Raw genomic sequence first — 23,137 nt, 5'->3', positions numbered from 1 at the left:
CACGGGCTAACTGATTGCCGGCTAATGTTAGACAGGTCTGTGATAGATTAGGTCACACCATGCTTTGGAGCATCCTTCAAGCCAGCAACCTACTGTCTGTCAGTCGCTCTCTGTCCGATACAAGTACTTCATCATCACACTGTCGACATCCATCCTTTTCTTCTCATTCTTCTTATTTAATGGCTGCTTCTCATTTTGTTTCTGCGTTACCTTGTCCTCATTTGAACTGACAACAGATTTATCCAGGGCTTTTCTTACACTACTGGAACTCCGGAAGGAAATAGTAGAAGCGTTAGAACTTGATGTAGAGTTTGACTCAGAATCTGATTGAGAAGATATTGAGGATGACACATATTTATCTTTCTTCTTGGACTTTTTTGAAGAATTTGTGGGGCATCCTCTTGAACTGTTCCTTTGAACAGCATTGTTTTCAAAGCTGTCAGACTCAAAGCTATGACTTCCCTTTTTCTTGCTCCTTCTTTTATCCTTGCTGCCATGGTGACTGCTATAGCTGCTGGCACTGCAGGGTGATCTCATGCAGTCCGCTGCAGATTCAGAGCATCTAAGACTGCTGGTGGGATCAATCCTCTCTCCATTCACAATTGTTCGGTCCTCATCTTTATTATTCCTGGATCTTTTATCATCTTCAGAGTCTTCCAAGGTCCTGCGCTTGAATTGTATTGGTTTAAAACTCAACACTTCATTGATGGCTTTCTCCAAGTCAGGGTCAAGGTAGTTCTGATGACTGACAGACCAAATATCTGAGGTATCAGTTGGCTGATTAGCGGGAATTAACCTGTTTCGTGGTGGAGGCAAGGATAAACTACGACCAATGGAAGACAGGGGGCTATATGTGGGCCTTTGTGTTAAGCCATCATCACCGAGGCAACAACTGCCAACCAAGGACACCTGGGAATCAAGTTGTCTCACACTTCCAGGACTTTGACTCCTTGGTCTCCAACTGGGAGGGCTGCCACACAGTGAGCGACTGCTGCTGGTCCCACCTATACGAGAAATGCTTTGGTGGTCTCTATGTGAACCTGACAGTCCTAAGCTGCTGCCAGGATTGGCCTCATTCTTCTGGTCTACTTCAGGGGTTGTGGAGGACCAGATTGGCTTAGTGAGTGAATTAGTTATTTCCTTGGTAAACGGACCTCGTTGGCTGTCCGTTCCTTTCCTGACGCTGCCGTTGGCCTCTGAATAGGCTTGGGAGATGACTGACTGTCTGCTACTTAGGTCATCTGGTGAAAGAGGACTCTTCCTAGAACCGATTGAGTAAGGCTTAACATGACGTTTCTGGTTTAGCAGTTCAGTTTTGGATCTGCTGTGAAAGCTTCGGACATTGTCAGACTCTGGGTTCTTCTCAAGAGCACAAAGGAGAGTGTTGCTTTTGCCTTCAATGAAATCCAGGTTGGATTGTTTTCTGTAACTCAGAGAGCCCAAAACAGATACTGGCCTGTTTGTCTTTACCTCTCTGTGCTCTTTATATGCCTCCTTAGTCTCATTCCACTCTGAGCCCTCCTTTAAGTCTGTATTTACAGTGAATCTAGAATGATACAATGTACAAAAGATGAATGAAGAGGGATAGATAAGGACACAAGAGGGCTCATGACAAAGATTAAATATTAAATCAAGCAAATGAAAAAGGAAATTAACAAAACTTGAAAAGTACTAATACAGAAAAGGCAAGAGCATGGTAAATAAACACTGAGAAAATAAAGGAGAAACTGTCTTGTCTGCTCCAAAATTTGCCTTAGGGAGTTAAAATTTAGGGCTTAATGAGGAGGTTTTTGCCTCAGCCTTGGTGAAAATTACGACAAGAACTTTGAAGCGCAAAATCGCAGACTTTTGACCGTTGTGAAAGGATTTTTATAGGTTGGATATTGAATATTTGAGCCTCACTGATTCAGCTCTGCCTTCTTCTGCTTTCTCCAAAGCTGTCACAAAAGGAAAGCAGTCTGGCTTTTCCTGCAAACAACAGTAGTGTGTGCAAGACACACCACTGTTTGAACCAAAATGCAACTTTTTGAACCAAACACTCTTTAGAGACAAAACTTAGTAGCGTTCAGTGGAGAGAAACCCTTGCTAAATCTGCAGATCACATTTAGGTTATTAAATGCAGAGCGCCTATCTGCTTATAGAGAGCTTAAGTGTCCTTTAACTTTTTGTTTCCTTCACTGGTAGTTCATGGTTTGTAAAGTATTGTAAATTATTTTTTAATTAAAATGGTAACATCATATTTGGATTTGACCCATTCCATTCATGGTGATCCTTAATATTAATAGAGCCACTCTTCAGTTTCACTTTTCCCTGGACGTCCCCAGAGAAAACCTTCCTGTTTCCAGTCCACTCGCTCTAGTCCACTCTGATTAACCCTACACCTGCACAGGGGCAGAAAAACCTGGGCTGGGCCTGAAAAACTTGCTGTAAAGTTCGCCAGCGGGCGGAGCAGAGTAAAGAGCCTGGCCAAACCGTGGCTTATGACTACCACTTTTTCCAGTTTAAATAAATGTATGACTTTTAGATATAATCTATATTAACGTAGGGATACCTCCCATGGGTTATGCCATAATAACACCATGATACATAATTGATCTCAGATTGGATTCTGAACAGTAGGGAAGAGGTGACAAAAATAATTCTATCCTGCTGCAAACATAAGGAGACACAGCCGCAAAGGAGAAGGAGTCAGCTGGGACTGCCCTTCTCTCAGCAGGAGGCCAGCTGTGACCACTCCCCACAGATAAAGTCACAGCACACTTCTGAGACTCATCCTCTTCAGATCTGCTTCAGACCTTCTCAGAGCCTCTCTCTAAGACCACCTCGTCCTGGAGCAGATCAGGAAACCACTTCAGGCCATGGGCCCTGCATGAGCCTAAAAGAACACACAGGCCACATCTGGAGAGAACCTCTCGTCGCCCGGAGAACATGTCCGGGCAGATCAGAGTTAAGTTTGCTGTCTTAACCTCATAATCAGATGCAGGAGGTAGGATCCTGCATGCCAAAAACAGTTTTGTTGTATTTCTCCTCAGCCTGTACAGGGAAGAGAACCCCAGATTCCGCTGAAAAGCCAGCAGAATGACCTGCTGTGCAATTCTGAGAAAAACCCCTGCTCAGATCGGACTGCATCCAAGTCAGAGACTGTCTGCAGGACATCAGGCCTCCGACCCCGACCACATGGTGCTGAAGAGCTAAGCGCTAGCCCGCCAACAATAGGGTGCCCATATTTTCATTTGGGAAAACCAGGACACCTTGGAGCGGGGGGGGGGAGGTGATCTCTGTTCCCATGCATACAGATGTCTGTGGCATGCACTCACTTTACATAGGCCTACGTAATCCTACAATAACATGATATTTACAGTTGGTTTATTAAAAATGCTTTTCAGTAAAAGTCAACAGCAATAACTACAATAACAAATGATAATTTTAATTTATTTATTTAAAAAATGCTTAACAATTCCTGTAATGAATGAATAGCACAATAAAGGCCTCCCGTTTGTCTCGACCCGGTCTGAAAGCGGGGAAACTCTTTTGTAAATCGTCGGTAAACATACATTTGCGCTTCGGCATGTTGTTGGCGTACTGACAGCCACGCTATCTATCTTCTGATTAAGAACAGGGCTGCCCGCACTGACGCGGCTCAGGGATTACGTCACACGCAGCGCTGTGCGCAGTGCCCTAGTGCCTGTCAATTTAATGGTCCAATGAAGGTAATTTAAAAAACAGGACATTTCCTCACTTTCTAAAAAAAACCCGGGACGCCCGGGACAGGACGTGAAATACGGACATGTCCCGGGAAATACGGACGTTTGGTCACCCTAGCCAACAACAAGCCAACAACTTCCCTCCTTCAACACTTTTTCCGTGAATGGCCAAACTGGACAGAACTGACACGAGACAAAAGACAGGTTTGGACAGGGAGCTGAAGGTGAAGTAAAAAGGTTTATTGGGAAATGTCTGTAACTCGTTGGACACATAATGCTTTAGAACAAAGGGATAACAGGTAGCTCACGCTAGCCTTAATGCTATTAGCATCGCTAACATCCGGTTTCGGACATTTTAAAAGGAGTGTTTTAAAGCATAAAAGCTTAAACGTTCTACTCGGCCATCCTTCGATGGTGCTATAAACCTTATTCCCGCATCAATATGGTATATTAATGCCGGTTTTTAAGGCAAATTTGAAAACTATAGACTTTAACCAGGTCAGCGACGATCGCTGCAGCGCCCCCTAGCGCCCGGAGGTAAAACCGCATAAACAAAGGCAAGCGATTCTGAATTAAATGATTTTACAGGACAAACCGGTCCTCAGAATGTTATTTCATCAAATAATGTTTTGTTTAACTCCATTCCATGTTGGGTTTTTTTGGAATCAGATCTTCACTGAACAAGGATTCACTGAATTATTCTGATTATGACAAACCACTTTTGTTTTGGCTTTTCTTTGTTTTGCATGTAAATAGTCCCTTAGCTTAGCTTCTTTTTATCTTCATTTTGCTTAGTAGTTTAGTTACGTTACACTAGCCTAGTAGAGAGGATTTGTTAATTGAAATATTGTGTTAATTCAGATAAACAGCATTACATAGTGATGTTCTCTGGATGTTCATTTTATTTCTGTTATTAAATTCTTGAACATGAAAAGAAGTTGTCACTCCTTTATTCTATGTGTGTGCAGGTTTTGCTCTTAAAGGTATACTATGCAACCGGGGTTGATTTTCCAGCGAGGCTCCCCCCAGAGGGCGAAAGTAAAAGTGCACTGTCGTAAATATGCTCAGCTGTTCTCCTGGTTTGTCCGTCAAGCCAGGCGCGGTTGTTTTGAGCTTAGCAGACAGGCGAACGCAACGAATACAAAAGTCGAAAAAACGGCAGTACAAACAATGACTTACACAGTGAAAGTATGAACATGCACACAGAGAGAGAGAAACCAGTCCAATGCAGTGTTTCCCCTAGGAATTTGGGACGACCGGCGGAGCGGGGGGGGGGAAAGACAAACTTTGCGCCGCTGAGCGGCTGAGCGGGGGGGGAGACAAACTTTGCACCGCTGAACGGCGGAGCGGAGCGGGGCGGAGACAAACTTTGCACCGCTGACCGGCGGAGCGGAGCGGGGGGGGAGACAAACTTTGCACCGCTGACCGGCGGAGCGGAGCGGGGGGGAGACAAACTTTGCACCGCTGACCGGCGGAGCGGAGCGGGGGGGGAGACAAACTTTGCACTGCTGACCGGCTGAGCGGAGCGGCGCGCATATCGAGTTAGTTTTATTTTTTTATTATTATTTTTTTGGAATGTCGGCGAGGCGGTAGCGTGAGGGAAACCCTACAATGTTACTTACAATCGCATCAGCAGAAACGCGAGGTCCGCGTCAGCCTTGCAGCCTTCTATGTTCACCCGTGTACGACTCCTCTCTCTATCCAGAGCCCTTTTCCTCTTTCTTGCCTGCTCCGACATGGGCTTTCGCTGTTTTCTCGCTGGTTCCGCCATGATAACTGCACAAATATCGCCACTGCGCTACCAACGAGCACACCTTTCACTGCGGGCGTGTAGCAGTTCTCGCCGTAAAGCAAGACCGACTCTCGCGATGCACACGAGACTACTGAGCCTGTGAATGCGGGCCGACTGCTCCTGCAATTGCAAGTGCGGTATTTCCCCCACAGACCACCAGGGCGGCCGAGAAAACCTTTGTTCAACCTGAAATGACTCATTTAATCATCCAAAACGGTATGGAACATATTAATTAACTGAAAAATGTTGCATAGTATGCCTTTAAAAGATCGCTAGTGCTCGAATTCTTCCCTTTCAACCATTGTCTTAATATCAGCTTAAGAGCTGATCATCACCAGACAATACTTAACAGAGAGTTATTTAATAAACATTAAATAACTTTAAACTTTTAAACTCCAACGTGAGATCAATAAAAGCCTATATTATCTTATCTTAAACAGTGTGTAATTGCACAACACATGCAAGATATTTTCACCATCAGCTTTAGTCTTGGCTCTACTTTTAGCCGGAAACTAATCTCTCCATCAAAGTAAAATTGCCAGAAGTGTTGCTGTTGTAAGATATTTACTTCCCATTACCTCTCAAAAGAATCTAATTTTGTGAAGTCTGAAGCAATCCTTCAGCCATGCTTTGCCAAAGGTTAGGTTGTAGTTATAATTTTTGTTGAATGTTGTTGTTTAAAATAATTCAAATCAAGTCTAAAATCACAACAACTAATCCCATGGAAAAAGCCTTCTCCTGGAAATAAACCAACTTCTAACATTGTTTCATCTACTTGCAAGCAAAGCTAAACATAATCTGAAAATATGTAGGATCAGCTAATCTACTGAATCAGTCTATGTGGCTTCCACTCAGATGATGTTTGTATGATAAGAGAATCTTTCCACCCAGAAACCTACAGAAATAATTGAAGCATTGCCACTGACCTGGAACTGCCATCATCTGACAGGTTCTTGGCAGAGCCATCGTTTTTGGACAACCAAGACTTCACTCCATCCGCACGATCCTCCAGCTCAGAGTCTGTGTCTGAATGGCCCTGACTGTTTGGGAGTTGGGGAAAGGAAGAGAGTTACAGGTGCTTGTAGGAAGAGTGATAACACAGCCTTTGGGATGTTAGTGCAGACAGCTTTCTGACATTCATAAAGGAGCAACAACATTAGTGTTCAATGGGAGGGAGCCCAGGAAAGCCCATTTGGCTGTTTAAGTGGTAGTGTGGACCCAGGCAGGGGCTTTAGCATTATATCTGGATAAAAAACAGAAGTGTAAGCTCAGAGAGCTTCTGGAAACAAAAAGACATTCAAAAGGAACTGTGTGAATGTAAACAAGGCCCAGAAGCTTCTCACTCCCAGGTCAGCAGTTAGACGCTTTTCAGACAACTAATCAACCATCACACTTCCTGAAGCCAAATGACAGATTTTTACTTGCATCAGAAGAAGTTGTTTCAAAGTGCAGTTAACAGCAGTGATATTCATAACAACTATATATAAAGGCATGCAATGAAAAAGCACAGGTGGGTTATGGAGACAGGTTAAACTTGTTGATGATGCATTTGTGACATAGGAAAGCTTTTGCCAATGATGGAGAAGTTGAGCTAAATGATGGAGAGAACCAAAGCCAATTTTTGACCCATTCATGTAATGCTTGTTTGGAACCATTCAGTGATGCTAAATGCATCATCATTTCCAGCAAAGAAAAAAACAACACAAGATCATGGTCCTCACGTTCGAATCCTTCTTTTCTGGTACTTTGCCACCATATCCTGCAAACTGGCCGTAGTGATGATCGTTATGATAAAAGAAAGAAAAGACAAGAAAAAAACAAAATAAAAGACAACAGAAGGAGATGAAATGAGAATCATGGTAAACAAAACAAGAAAAAGGGAGTGGTGCTTTAAATATCTGGTGTGAATGCTGTGACCAATGTTGGGATGTTCCACCCTTTAGTCAAATGTGTTTTTAGGGAGCATTTTCTAGGCTGGCTGTTTCCCACTACTGCGTACAGAAAAACGGTCCTTGTGGGACTGTGGGGCTTGGCATGCAGCTCAGGAAATGTATCTGTGTATTTGGACAGGAAGCCTCAGAACTGGGACATAACCTTTAACTTGGTGTGTGCACTGTTGACTGCATTGAAAACAATCTACTTCTTGCGTTCCCTGCAGATATATATCAGTTGGAACAGTCTTTAGAGTTTCAGGTAACCTTTGGACAGTGTTGTTCACTTGGAATCTGAACACTGCAGTCATTTCAGCAAGCAACATCCAGCTCATCTTGCATTGATTTAACAGTGCTCTGTTTCAGGAGCAACCACAGCCTTTAAAATCACTTTAGCCTGATCTTCAAAGATTCCAAATAAGGAGGGCTAAATTGTTTGGGCAAAAACAATGTGTGTGCGATAAGTGGGCGTGAGATCTACAAAGCGATCTGAGAGAGGCAGTAAAAGAAAGATGACATTCTAAGCAATAGAGTTGGAGGTAATACTATTTTGAAATATAAAAACATTGATAATTCAATTCAATTCAATTTTATTTACATAGCGTCAATTCATGAAACATGTCATCTTGAGACACTTTACAAAGTCAAAATCAATCATATTATAATAATGCTAAATGTTACTTATACTGTTTTAAGTCTCTCAAACTGCTACAAACAAAAGTAAAAAAAATAAAAAAGATAAAAATAACAAAAGTATCAAGGATAAAATATCAATTATAAAACTTGGAAAAGCTGAATTTGTCAGCTCCTCCCTCTCCCCTTTCTGACAGAGTTTACTCTGGGAAGGAGTCGTACGGTCAGACTAACAGTGAGATTCATCTGTAAACAGCTGGATTTACCTCCACCAACTCCTCACGACACCCACTTCACCCAAATATGGCAGACATAATAATTCAACATGAGTGTGCTTTGTACAGAGTCTGTAAAGGAACATTGAGGGAGGAAAAAAATCCCTCTTCACAAAAGATATGGATGCACACTAACCCTCCTGCTGGCTTCTCGGTTGATGAAAGCAATAATACCTGTGTATGGGAGCTGCTGTTTTGGGAATTCAGCCACCATAAACCATAACAGTTTATGTTACAAAAGGAGAATAAGAAACGATTTGCTTGGCTAAGTCATAAAAATTTGCTAATTTGTAAATGACAAATAACATACATAACTATGTTTTTTTTTTTAAATATGATAGATGAACAAGAAGGGAGATAAGTCAAAATGTTTGGGTGGTGAACTATAAGCATGAATCAGTTCATGTTAATCTGGATGAAACTGATATGAAACTAGGTGTTGTTAAGGATGAACTAGCCCAACATTGGTGTTAACAGGAGTCAAAATTCATCAGGGCCATAGTTTACTGTAGGAATCAGTTTTCAGTGAAGCAAAGTACTGTAGTGTTCTATGGGGTATGGGTTCTTTACCTGTTTATGAGGTCTTCATTGTCATCACTCTCCATCTCATCCTCAATGGCTGCCTGCAGGTCACCTATCCTTTTGAAGGCCAGTTTAAGGTCTGCCTGAAGGCTCTGATTTGCAGCTTCTAGGCTCTCAATAGCCATCTCCTATAAATGAGTGAAAGGGAAACCTAATCATGCTTATTTGGTGCAAAGGAGCATTTAACCTGAATAGTTCAGTATTATTGATGAGTGACACTTAAAGGAGCATTAAGTGAAATTCCATTATTTTAGATTGAAAGAACTAAAAAATAGTGATGTGAAGAAATAAAGGTTTTTTCTAGATGGTGTTATGCCAGTTCAGGACGTGACAGCCTGCATTAGTTCAGGACGTGACAGACTGCATTTCTCATGATGCAATGTGGTCAAAATGGCCACCAACTCCCATCATGCAACACGGCCCAAAATGGCCGCGACCCTAACAACGAAGTGAAGAAGATAACGTTGCTATGGAAAGATATAAAACCCAGCCGCACCTGCATTCTGCCTTCTTCTTGGTGCTCTGCCAGTACGGGAAGGCACGCAGCTGTTTCACTCCGTGGGTTTCAACCCCCACGCGCCATGTGCTCGATTTTCTCGCTGGTCCGAGATTTACCGAAGCAACCTCATCCCTGTGTTGAACAGGAGGTCGACTTAAAAAGGTACTTTTGGATTCCCTTTGATCAAAGACTGAGAGCTCCCGGTGATCGAAAGAGGACCACGCTTTCGTTTTGGCCGAACAAAGTGTCTGAACAGCCCAGAGAGAGACTTTGGGGACCCCCCTCCCTTTTCCTTGCTGCCTGATGGACCTGCGCTCGCCGAAGCGCTCCTGGACGCCCACGGATTTGGAGCTGGGACACCCCTGAGACAACTCAAGTAACGGGCTTTCCCCTTTTATTTTTATTTCTCTTTTCACCCGTAAGGTGGGTTAGGTGTGCCTGGGCAGAAGTAGGAGTTTAGTTAATTCTTGTTTACTCCAAGACGGAGTTGTTTTAACTGTTGAATATTTCCTGTTGTATGTGCATGCTTTTTGTAAGTGATTTTGGCTGTGCTGGTTTGTGCTTTATAAGTGATTCCGCCGCAGGTTGATTTTTCCATCTTCTTCAATTCTTTTCTCTGTTCCTCTCTGTCCCTGTCCTCTTATCAGTTAAATATATTTGTTAAACCTCAGTTTGCGGTCTTTCTTTAAACTCCTCAGCCAAGCCGCTCCCTCTCTGATCGAGGTACCACCCCACATCAGCATAAGCGTTGGTTACGTCACTAAGACCTCCCCTTACGCATCACTCAAGGTGATGCATAAGGGTCACGTGTCGTCATAGTCGCCATTTTGGAAGGGTGTAGCTTAGCTAAACTTTAGCTAGCTAAGCTGAACTAGCTTGTTGGAAAACATTAAAGCATCCAGTGGGATTCTCAAAGCTGTTTTGTCTGTCAATGCTGCTATGTTAAATGCCGACGTCTTGAATGTGATGTTTAAACAACTGAGTGAACTAAGATTTGCCATTTCTTATTTTATTCCATTTTTGACCTTTATTTTCACATATATTTTGCATGTTTAGTTTAGTAGTGAGTAGGGTTCCCATGGTTGTTGGATCAGATAATTACTGTAACAGGGAATTGCCTTTGGTTCAATAAAAGCAACAACTTGTGGAATAGTAATTGTTTGTGTTTATTCCAATTCACAGTTGCATGGTCTTTCAGAAAATAGAGTTACCACTTTTCGTGTTAACATCTGACATTAAAACATAAAGAAGTAATAAAGAAGTAAGGGTTTAAACTCTAATGGCAGTTATAATGAGTTCATAACAGCTAATTAATAAATGCATTAGTGTTATAAATTATTACAAGCTTACCGCTGGTATCACCACCATTTGAGTCATATTTTGTTATAGCTACTATTTGAGTTTGAATAACCTATTATTACAGTTATAACACCAAATTATAATTAATAATAATAATCATATTCAAACAGCTTCTGGCATAACAGATGGACTACGGTAAGACGGCACACTGCATCTCTCTCTGTTGTTCTCCAGTCTCTTGTTTACAAAGCCGGGCCAGCAGTGCATGCATGTACATCAATGTGAACAGCTGTCATTCAGGGCTTAGTCCCTCCCTGCCCATAAAATGCCCATAAAATGCCACCGTCAGAGCAGTGTTAGGTAGCAGCAAAATGGCAAAGAGCAAGCCCAGCGGATCAAAAACATTCTCTTGCTAACAGCATCATAAAATTATGAATTACTTACGATATTTCTCCACTAGACATGTTCCTCCAAAAAGTGATGCTGTTTAGCTGTGAATTTATCCTTTGCAAATATTTACATACGAGGTGACGGGTGAGAAGGTGAGGGGAAAGGAGAGCTGGGTTGCAGCTGGAGTGGAGGTATAGAGAGCCCTGGCTTGTTACACGTCTTGTTTTGGGCTATAGACAGTGCTCAACAGCCCACCTAGTGGTGAAATTTCACTTATTGCTCCTTTAATCTGCAAGCCGTTCTCACAGGTCACCAACACATTTTCGACGGACACCAGGTAGCCCCCAAGGACCATATATGCCACCCATGAGTATGTTCTAAAAATAGCACATCAGCAAATCTATTGCTCTTTCTTTTTAATCATACTTGCATTTATATGGATTTTAAATTGATAACATTTTAAAAAAGCATTAAAAATCTGTTTATTTTACAAAGGTCAGTTCTGTTAGCCCTTTATATGACAGTACCAAGGAATTAGCTCTCAGTTTCAAAAAGGTTGGTGAGTCCTGTTCTACAGTCTATCCTTACCAGCTCATGTTTTTTGTGGGTTGCCTCTGCTTCCTTTTTAGCAAGTTCACCCATCTCCTCTTTGACATCTCGGATCTGCCTCTGCAAACGCTTATTTTGCTCCTTCTCACGATTCTCACTACTGATGCGTTGATCTCGTTCTTCAGTCAGTTTCTCAACATTCTCCTTTAGACGAGCAACAAGGTTCTGCAAAACCAGAAAGAAGGTTACAAAATGTATACAAACCTTGTTTTTTACATGTTTGGAAGATGAAGAGAGCGGATTATGCATTTACAGGATTGAACACAAGACTTTGCATTAGTACAACCAATACACATACAGTGTCCAAAATTAACTTCCTGATTCACCGGCCAAGTTGGCCGGTAGATGTAAAAATCAACCGGCCAGGCATATTTTTTACCGGCCAAAATATTAATCCTGACCAGACCTCAATTTTTATAAAAATTAAGAATGATATTATGTTAATTTTCGGGGGGGGGGGGGGGGGTTGGGGTTGGGGGCGTGGCTGACTGGACCCTGGAAGAGAAATCTCTGTTTCTTATCTATATTGATAAGAAAATATTGTAGTTGATTATAAAAGACACAATATAATTTATCAGATTCACATCCAAGCAATAAAAAACATTAGTCTATCCATGTAGGTGAATGAGGCGGAGTTTCATTAAGCCTATACATCCCAACATTTTCCCTCAGCTGCAAACACTTAAAGCACGCAGGGTTCACGCTGCGTCTTTACGCATGATCCAGCTGCTGGCTCTTACTCTGGTGCGCTGCACGCGAGGGGTAAACAGTGGGGAAAATGCATAAATGAAGATTGTAAAGGGCTCCTTTAGGGAGGAGAGAAGAAATAATCGGTCTGAGCTGCAGCCTCCGATGTTACAAGTTCCTTCAAATGACCCTGTGCGCACCTAAATTACATGTAACGTAATTTTGCGTACCTGAATTCAAGCGCAAGGAACCACGCCCACCAAAGCACCACTGGTTCTGTGTAGGTAAAAACTAAAGAGCATGAAACACAGCTACTGACTCTCCTACTGACTTTAATTGGGAAATTTTGGTACGAGTGGAAGGACATTAAACGCAGTGATTCACATTTTGAAGGCTGGCCGCTGATAAAAGCACCTGGCTCCGAGAGGGGTGGGGGTGTGGGGGGGCGCAGTAAGAGCGGTGAAGCGAAGAACAGCAGCGCACGTAGTTAAAAAAATGCTGAATCAATAAGAACGAAACCTTTAAACAGACTAATTGGCGTTTTAGACTGCTGATCTGGTTAGCAGATCTGTTTTCTGATCCAGCGTGCAGTCATGACTGGTTCTGAATGTGAAAGGAGCTGAACCAGCTCCATAGAAGGCGGGTCAAGACTGAGCTCTGGATGGACAGAGCTGTGAACGGATCATTCGCAGCCCAGATGGGTTCTGTTGATTTTATGTTATTTTTATTTTATTTGGTACAAACATTTACTCGCCATGTTGCAGCTAGCCCCCTGAAATTCATTCGCCAAACGGGAAATTTACTCGCATTTGGCGACTGGCGAGTGTTAATTTCGGACCCTGTACACATACATAACCCATTCCAGTCAGATTTAGGATTTTCAAAGCCTGATGTTGGCATGCTAGCAGCATAGCACTCAAGCCATCCGATACGCAGAAAATACTAAGCTGAAATACACTGCTGAAAAAATGTATAGGAATACCTTTTAATCAGAGTATAATATCAAGTCAGTTAAACTTGTAGGATATTGATCTGGGCCTCATGCATAAAAAGAGTGCGCAGCTTTCATACTAAATGTTGACGGGAGCGAGAAAATTTGAAACTTCCGGTGCACAAAAAAAATTCAATTTCAATTCAATTCAATTTTATTTATATTGCGCCATATCATGAAACATGTCATCTCAAGGCACTTTAAAAAATCAAGTTCAATCATATTATACAGATAGGGTCAGATTATACAGATTGGTCAAAAATGTCCTATATAAGGAAACCAGTTGATTGCATCAAAGTCCCGACAAGCAGCATTCACTCCTGGGGAACCGTAGAGCCACAGGGAGAGTCGTCTGCATTGTACATGGCTTTGCAACAATCCCTCATACTGAGCAAGCATGAAGCAACAGTGGGAAGAAAAACTCCCCATTAACAGGAAGGAAAACCTGGCTCAGTATGAACGGTCATCTGCCTCGACCGACTGGGGTTACAGAAGACAGAGCAGAGACACAACAAGAGAGACAAAAAAGCACAGAAGCACACATTGATCTAGTAATCTGTTCTACATTAGATGGTAGTAGCGGGTGAGCCGTCTTCTCTGGATGATGTCACAGTTTAACAGAACGTCAGACCAGGTGTGCCTACTATGAAGAAAAAGAGAGAGAGCAAAAAGTTAAAAGCTGAAATGACGACAGTCATTTCAATGTAATACAATGCAAAACTGGAGAACAGTAGACTGAAGAACAGTAGAAATCAGTAGAGTGAGAAAATTAGACCCTGATGTCCTCCAGTAGCCTATGCCTATCACAGCACAACTATAGAGATAGCTCAGGGTAACATGAGCCACTCTAACTATAAGCTTTGTCAAAAAGGAAAGTTTTAAGATTAGTCTTAAAAGTAGACAGGGTGTCTGCCTCACGGACCAAAACTGGGAGTTGGTTCCACAGGAGAGGAGCCTGGTAGCTAAAGGATCTGCCTCCCATTCTACTTTTAGAGACTCTAGGAACCACCAGCAGACCTGCAGTCTGAGAGCGAAGTGCTCTGTTAGGAATATACGGGGTAATCAGAGCTCTGATATATGATGGAGCTTGATTATTAAGGGCTTTATACGTTAGAAGGAGAATTTTAAATTCTATTCTTGATTTAACAGGAAGCCAATGAAGGGAAGCTAAATTTGGAGAAATATGATCCCTCTTGTTGATTTTCATCAGAACTCTTGCCGCAGCATTTTGGATCAGCTGAAGACTTCGAACTGCATTTTGTGGACTTCCTGATAGTAAAGAATTACAATAGTCCAGCCTTGAAGTAACAAATGCATGGACTAGTTTTTCAGCATCACCCCTGGACAGAATGTTTCTAATTTTGGCGATATTCCTGAGGTGAAAAAAGGAAACTCTGGAAACCTGTTTAATATGGGACATGTCTTGGTCGAAAACAACACCAAGATTTTTAACTTTATTACCAGAGGCCAAGTTAATGCCATCCAGATTAAGTGATTGATTAAGAACTTTATTTTTTGAAGACTCTGGCCCAAAGATTACAACTTCTGTCTTGTCAGAATTTAAATGCAGGAAATTTAAAGTCATCCAGCTTTTGATGTCATCAAGACATGACTGCAGTCGAAGTAACTGATTGGATTCATCAGGATTTATGGATAAATATAGCTGAGTGTCATCAGCATAACAGTGGAAATTAATCCCATGCTGTCTGATAATTTTGCCAATCGGAAGCATATATATAGTAAATAGAATTGGTCCAAGGACTGAACCCTGTGGTACTCCACAAGTGACCCTAGAGTTTGAGGAAGATTTATTATTAACATGGACAAACTGGAATCTGTCCGACAGATAAGATTTAAACCAGCCTAATGCTTTTCCCTTAATCCCTACAGTATGCTCAAGTCTTTGTAGGAGAATATTGTGATCAACTGTATCAAATGCAGCACTGAGATCTAACAGGACAAGTATAGACACAAGTCCATTATCTGAGGCCATGAGAATGTCATTAGTGACCTTCACCAGAGCTGTTTCAGTGCTATGATGAGCTCTAAAGCCTGACTGAAACTCCTCAAGTAAGTCATTACTTTGTAAATGTTCACATAGTTGATTAGCAACTACTTTCTCAAGAATTTTAGATAAGAAAAGAAGATTAGATATAGGTCTGTAATTTACTAACTCATCTTGATCAAGAGATGGTTTCTTAAGTAAAGGTTTAATAACAGCTACTTTAAAAGCCTGTCGTACATATCTATTTACCAGGGATAGATTAATCATGTCTAAAATAGGACCACTGATCAGAGGGAATACCTCCTTAAACAACTTGGTTGGGATTGGGTCTAACATACAGGTAGAAGGTTTAGATGAAGCAAAAATTTTAGATAGCTCAGAAAGCTCTACTGCTTTTAAACAGTTCAGACACTGCGCAGGTTCTAAAGATTTCACCAATGCTGCTTCACTTACTGAGGACGAGGTAATCATGTTTGGGAGGATGCCAATTATTTTATTTTTAATGGAATCAATTTTATTTATGAAGAATCCCATAAAATCATTACTGCTAAGAGCTAAGGGAATGGATGGATCAACAGAGCTGGGGCTCTGGGTAAGTTTGGCAACTGTACTGAATTTCTGATGTATAAAACCGTACGTACACTCAGGGATGGGCACAAATACATCAAAATGTATTTCCAAATAAAATAAATAAAATACATTAAAAATGTATCAAAATAAACTACAAAATCGCAAACTTAATTTGAATCATGTTGTATGATTGTTGCTTACTGTAGCTTACATATTGTGCAGTGTTGGGCGAGTTACTTCAAAAGCGTAATCCATTATTTATTACTTGTTACTGTCATCTCAAAGTAATTTGATACATTACAACATTACTGTCTTTGAATTGTAAGGGATTACACTACATTTACATTACTTTCACCAAAATAGCAGGAAATATGGATTTCTTCATGTGTTCAATGCAGCTCATTACACAGCAGGAGGTGATGTGTATGAAGGTAATCTTGTTCCAATTGGATTTGTGCATTGTAAGTGTGAATTTGAAGTTGTAGAGGGAGTTAAATTCTAAAAAAAAAAAATTACAAGTACAATTTTTTTTACACCTGTTCAAATTTTAAGTACAAGTACACAAATTGTGTTCTGTGAGTTGCACATCAAAAACCTCTTACATTCTCAGTTTTGCTCCAAATGGTCCAGAACTATTGTTGCTAAACTATTTATGCATTGTAATTTTGGTGTTTTGTAATTGTAAATTTTTTTAATCTGTCACAAGTACGTGTATTAAAATCTTCAAAACAATATTTTTTAATATTTTTTTCCCTCAACACAAATACAAATCCACAAGTACAACTGCACGAATCTGCTCCTGTGAGTCACAAATTCATCTTTACAAGTTACGCCTTCATTTTCACTTTTGACACAACCGCCCCAACGGTAAAAAATGATCTGTGACTTGTGGGTAGTACCCTTGATGAGACAGCAGGGGGAACTGCCTGCTCGGTCAGTCTGTACCAACCCGGAACTACGGCTTATTGCCTTGTTGCCTTCAAAGGACCCAGCACACATATGCCTTCGAAGAACGCAGCTCTCGCTGTCATACAGCGTATACATTGAAATTTGTTTAAATATTTGATTTTCTCTGTACTTAACTGTGCACTCCCACAGTTTTGATCACGCAATGGATTCGTTTGTAATCTTTTGTGACCTGCAGTTCTTCATTGAAAAGGGGATATTTACCAAAGATGTGGATTTTTATTCCAGAAAAAAAAAAAATAATAAAAAGGATGTGTCCACCTTTTATATTCAGAGGTAAACAAAAATACAACGTAATATTGTATTTATCATAATATATAATATTGTCTTTATTATATATTTATTTAGTCTATAAGTTTATCAATTTTTCAATTTAATATTTAAATAAGAATAATACGATTTTTTTTGTCCCTTGGAAAGCAGTATTTACAATTTCAAGTCCAATCTAGAATATATTACACATTTAGGATGATGATGTTGTTTTTTTTATTCGTTTTTTATTCTGGCAGGTACCTTACAGTCAGGGCTGTACAGTGGCGCAGTGGGTAGCGCTGTTGCCTTGCAGCAAGAAGGTTCGAGTACACCCCTGGGTCTTTCTGCATGGAGTTTTCATGTTCTCCCTGTGCATGCGTGGGTTCTCTCTGGGTACTCTGGCTTCCTCCCACAGTCCGAAAACATGACTGTTAGGTTAATTGGCTTCTCCAAATTGTCCTTAGGTGTGAATGGTTGTTTGTCTCTCTGTGTTGCCCTGCGACAGACTGGCGACCTGTCCAGGGTGTACCCCGCCTCTCGCCCAGTGAACGCTGGAGATAGGCACCAGCACCCCCTGTGACCCCATGAGGGATTAAGCGGTTTGGAAAATGGATGGATGGATGGGTAGTTCACTGCTATTGTTTTCATCCGGGTTTTTCGTGTATGGTTTCGTGTGTGTATTTTATAATTTTGGAAACAGCTACCGAATAAAGTAAATTTTAAAACCTTGACTTGAGTTTTTTTAATTTTTGGTTTTAACCGAGAAATCTATCAGAAGTGACGTGACAGTGTTCAGCCCAGCCTCCCTCGCTGCAATGCGCGCTCCCAACACAGGGGAAACAGATTTCCATGGGGGAACAGAATTGCGTACAACACCGGTCCGCGCGACGCGCTGGCCGCCGGGGCGTCTCGTCTTTCCTCTCTCCCCTCCGTTCCCCCCGACGCCCGGCGCCTTCCATGCGCCGGCGGGTACTACCCAACTCTCCCCCCTCTTCCGGAGGGGGCACGACACTCCGGTCGCGTCCGAGCGTCGTACAGTGAACACAGATCGTGAGCGGTGAACTTTTAAACCCCGCGGTTCCGTCGCACAGTTTGAGATGTATATAAGTACCACGACTGAAAAACTCATACAGTGTATGCCCGGCTTTATTCACCCGTTTTGTCACGGTGTTTGGCGAGAACAGTCCTGCTTTTGCCTACCGGCGTAACCCGGAAGTAGAGCGGACGTCACTTTACTGTTGTAAGGTGAGGGGAGTGTTCATTTATTTTCATCGTGTGCCACATATGCCACAACGACACACATTAAAACGTCTGAAGGCACGGAATGTGAATAAGAGTTTTTGAACTTTAATGTATCTAATGCCGATTATTCATTGAATCATTTGAATTTAAATATTTGAAATACTTTCACAGCAAAAATTATATGCGATTAATTTAGATTAATTAATTACAGAGTATGTAATTAATTAGATACATTTTTTTAATCGATTGACAGCCCTTATATATATATATATATATATATATATATATATATATATATATATATATATATATATAGTCATTGCAGTTAATCTCAAGAACTAAAAATAAGAACACAAAGATTATTAATTCACTGAAGTGTGGAACATCTAAAAGCGCTTACTTGTTAGCCTATAATAGGATGTCAGTCTGGAGACACCTTCATGGAAGTAGATCTCTTCCGCACGGTGGCAACTCCTTTTTTTGTAATATTTCCAATTATGTAAGGTCCTATGTGTATTTATTTTTTCTACCCATTTTGTTCCAACTACACAATAAATTATTACGTTTTTACATAACCTTTTTAGTGTTGGCTCTAAATGTTACTCCCCCCCCTTCCCCCTAGACAAGTTGGGTCATAACAGAAGAGAAGATGGATGACATTTCACCTGGTTTACAAACTCTTTTCCCTGATCTGTTATTTTTCTGACTAGGCCAAATGTATACAGCTTAGAGATGATTACTGAAGAAACTTCTGCATCCACTTTGTTCATAGAGGCTCAGCAACCACCCAGTTGGTGTACAGATTGATAACAGTAAAGATAGAGGTGGTTCTCAGAAAGGTCTCTGGTAATGGCCCAATCTGGGCCAATCCAAGAACATCCCAAGGTTCCTTGACCTGCAACACAATAAAATAACCAATAATATAAAAATATCACGGAAATATTTACTTATGGGCTATTTTACTTACACAAACGGTGTTTGTGTTTCAGTCTATTAATTGAAAATAACATTGATTGAATGTAGAACTGGTTACACAGTTTTCATAGGATAATTAGGTTGGCAGCGGTGACGATGCTTGACTTGAAAGGAAAATGTGTTGTTTGGTAATGCAGGCTGATGAACAATGAAATCAGAAAAATTCAACATATAGCTTATACTATGTGTCTATTAAGTTCTTTATGGTAAAAGTCTTGAAAGTTAAAGGTGATGGTTATGGAAGGCATGAGCCATAATTTATTTGTTTAACATTACCATCATTAACATCATTAAGATCCTTTGTGATGGTGATCCAATATTATTATTATTACTACTAATAATAACAGAAATGCAAATTTTATGTTAACATTTTAAATAAATATTTTTACTTTGACTGTAAGGTACCTGCCAGAATAAAAAACGAATAAAAAAAACCCAACCTAATCATCCTAAATGTGTAATATATTCTAGATTGGACTTGAAATTGAAAATACTGCTTTCCAAGGGACAAAAAAATCGAATTATTCTTATTTAAATATTAAATTGAAAAATTGATAAACTTATAGACTAAATAAATATATAATAAAGACAATATTATATATTATGATAAATACAATATTACGTTGTATTTTTTTTTACCTCTGAATATAAAAGGTGGACACATCCTTTTTATTATTTTATTATTTTTTTCTGGAATAAAAATCCACATCTTTGGTAAATATCCCCTTTTCAATTAAGAACTGCAGGTCACAAAAGATTACAAACGAATCCATTGCGTGATCAAAACTGTGGGAGTGCACAGTTAAGTACAAAGAAAATCAAATATTTAAACAAATTTAAATGTATACGCTGTATGACAGCGAGAGCTGCGTTCTTCGAAGGCATATGTGTGCTGGGTCCTTTGAAGGCAACAAGGCAATAAGCCGTAGTTCCGGGTTGGTACAGACTGACCGAGCAGGCAGTTCCCCCTGCTGTCTGATCAAGGGTACTACCCACAAGTCACAGATCATTTTTTACCGTTGGGGCGGTTGTGTCAAAAGTGAAAATGAAGGCATAACTTGTAAAGATGAATTTGTGACTCAAAGGAGCAGATTCGTGCAGTTGTACTTGTGGATTTGTATTTGTGTTAAGGGAAAAAAATATTAAAAAATATTGTTTTGAAGATTTTAATACACGTGTTTGAATTTGTTTTGCACCATTTGTTTTAGATCAACTGTAGCAGAACTGAATGACAGACACTTATGATGTGCAACTCACAGAACACAATTTGTGTACTTGTACTCAAGAATTTGAAGAGGTGTAACTTTATTTTGTACTTGTGACAGATTTAAAGGCATACTATGCAACATTTTTCAGTTAATTAATGTGTTCCATACTGTTTTGGATGAGTAAATGAGTCATTTCAGGTCGAATAAAGGTTTTCTCGGCCGCCCTGGGGGTCTGTGGGGGAAATACCGCACTTGCAATTGCAAGAGCTCACGGCCCGCACACACAGAAGTCTCGCTTTACGGTGAGAACTCCATGTGTTTTTGTCCTGCCATTCACTATATGCACGCGCGAAAGCAACAACAAAGAACCGCGTGTTAATGTCAAATAAACATGTAAGCATATCGAGTTTTATTTATTATTATTATTATTATTATTTTTTTTTATTGTTATTATTATTTTTTTTATGTTGGCGAGACTCTACCGCGGCCGCCTCGCCGCGGCCGCGGTGGCTTGGCGAGGCAGTGGCGGTAGCGTCTCGCCAACATAAAAAAAATTAAAAAATAATAATAATAATAATAATAATAATAATAGAACTGGCGAGGCGGCCACGGCTTGGCGAGGCGGCCGCGGCCGCGGCGGTGGCTCGCCAAGCCACCGCCGCCGCGGCTCGCGGCAGCCTCGCCAAGATAGCGCTGCGGGAAGCTTGATGTTCATACCTTCACTGTGTTAGTCATTGTTTGTACTGCCGTTTTTTCCACTTTTCGTTGCGTTCGCCTGTCTGCTAAGCTCAAAACAACCGCGCCTGGCTTGACGGAGAACCAGAACAGCTGAGCATCTTTACGACAGTGCACTTTTACTTTCGCCCTCTGGGGGGAGCCTCGCTGGAAAATCAACCCCGGTTGCATAGTATACCTTTAAAAAGAGACTCACTGAATGTGAAATACAGGTATTAGTATTGAAGATGGAGGGAATACGGCCACTTTTATTTGTCATTCATTCCTCTGGAATAAGTGATAAAAAGAAACGAATGGAGTAGCAGGAGGTGGCGAATGCTGTGAATGCAGCAGTAGCAGATGGAAGATCTGTGGCCAACATAAAAAGGTGGTTCAATGTCAAGGTGGATTGTCATGTCTAGGTGGAATATAGACTATATTTGTTCGGAACATTTGCGCATCACAATGTACAGTTATGGAATGGAAATGCTTTCTATTTAAAAAAAAAGCAGATTCGTTTAAAGCGGTGCCATTATAGCAATATGAGGGCAGTTGTTAGCTCTGACCACACTTGGAAATCGATTCCTCGCTGTAAATTGCAATTTAATTTTTGCCTGTTCAGCCACAGCGTAGGGCAACTTTCAATATCTGGTCAACATATGGATGAGACCATCCCATATGGCTGGCATGGCAAGACACAGGTATGGTTGTGAAATGCCTGACCTGAATTGCTCTGGTTGTAAGGAGTCCCAGTGTGCTTTTCTGTAATGCAGGTGACCCATTGTTCGATCCTATGTTGGTATAGTGGGGCCTGGGTAAGCAGTCAGTTTCTGGAGGGTGAAGGAGTTGATGTCAATGACTGGCCTACACAGTCCCCTCACCTAAATCCAATAGAACAATTCAGGGATGTCATGTTTAGGTCCATCCAATGCCACCAGGTTGAAACTCAACCTGTCCAGCAGCTCAGTGATGCCTTGGTCAGGCTCAATAGTCTAAACTACAGGCAAAAAGATCAAAAAGTCCCAAAGGAGATCTGGTGATGGCCCTATGTGCATGTTCTGAAGCTGTGTAGCAGTGGTCTAGACTGTTTTACCCAGGTGGGACACTTGATATGCTGCCTGCACTTTGGAAGTTCATTTGGAGAGGTTTGTGCAGTTAAAAGCCCCAAGAACAATGATGAAAGAGTCTGGGTGTTTCTTTTTTCCACATCTGTTATCAGCTCAATGAGTTGCATTTCAGCCTCTGATGTGTAGGCTTTTGGTGGGATGTAAACACCAACAGGAACAAAACCAGGTGAACTCCCTCAGTTTATAAAAAGGTTTACCCCATTGCTGACATGGAAGGGTATCTTTGCACAGCCTCACCTTTAATAAGGGGGTCCTGCACTGAAAAAGGTTGTAGATTCCTGGTTGACAATCAATAAAAAATGACTCCAGAGGCAGATGACATCTCCTCTGTAATACAGTGAAATCAGTAAACTAACGTTCATTTATATAAAAGCACATTTTATCTCCTCTCTTTTCCCCAAGAACTCTGCGCTGGGGTCCACCCAAAACAGCTGGAAGTCTGGCATCTGTAGTCGCCTGGTTTTGGTGAAACTTAGGACGGTTATCTGATGAAGTGTTCATCAATTTTTTTTTTTGCAGGACTGCATATCAGGAAAAATATAGCTTTGTGAGTGTCACAATGAAGATATAAATGTATCTCCAATTAAGAACTAAAAATAGTTCCTTCTAATTCCAACAACATGGTTTTACTAAAAAAATACCCATCAAGCATCTCACTCCCCCAAAACTTGTTTTGCTCCTTTTAC

At 41.0% G+C, this 23,137-nt stretch overlaps 1 protein-coding gene across 6 annotated transcripts in view; it reads right to left on the bottom strand.

Moving 5' to 3' along the window:
- The window catches only part of LOC105918954 (unconventional myosin-XVIIIa), a 188,869-nt gene that overhangs the window by 4,795 nt on the left and 160,937 nt on the right, over positions 1–23,137 (bottom strand). For 4 of the 6 annotated variants that reach the window (XM_036133278.1, XM_036133279.1, XM_036133282.1 and 1 more), the window contains 5 exons: positions 11,694–11,879; positions 8,906–9,045; positions 7,218–7,262; positions 6,423–6,536; positions 94–1,546 (listed from right to left, as the gene is read on the bottom strand). In XM_036133278.1, coding sequence (XP_035989171.1) covers positions 100–1,546; positions 6,423–6,536; positions 7,218–7,262; positions 8,906–9,045; positions 11,694–11,879 — 1,932 coding nt within the window. In that variant the 3' untranslated portion in view covers positions 94–99. The remainder of the gene's footprint in view (positions 1–93; positions 1,547–6,422; positions 6,537–7,217; positions 7,263–8,905; positions 9,046–11,693; positions 11,880–23,137) is intronic. The other 2 variants (XM_036133281.1, XM_036133283.1) reach the window with 2 other exon arrangements.

This window comes from Fundulus heteroclitus, unplaced genomic scaffold, assembly GCF_011125445.2.
Source record: "Fundulus heteroclitus isolate FHET01 unplaced genomic scaffold, MU-UCD_Fhet_4.1 scaffold_60, whole genome shotgun sequence".
Classification (NCBI taxonomy): Eukaryota; Metazoa; Chordata; class Actinopteri; order Cyprinodontiformes; family Fundulidae; genus Fundulus; species Fundulus heteroclitus.
This window is presented reverse-complemented; position numbering and strand designations above follow the sequence as displayed.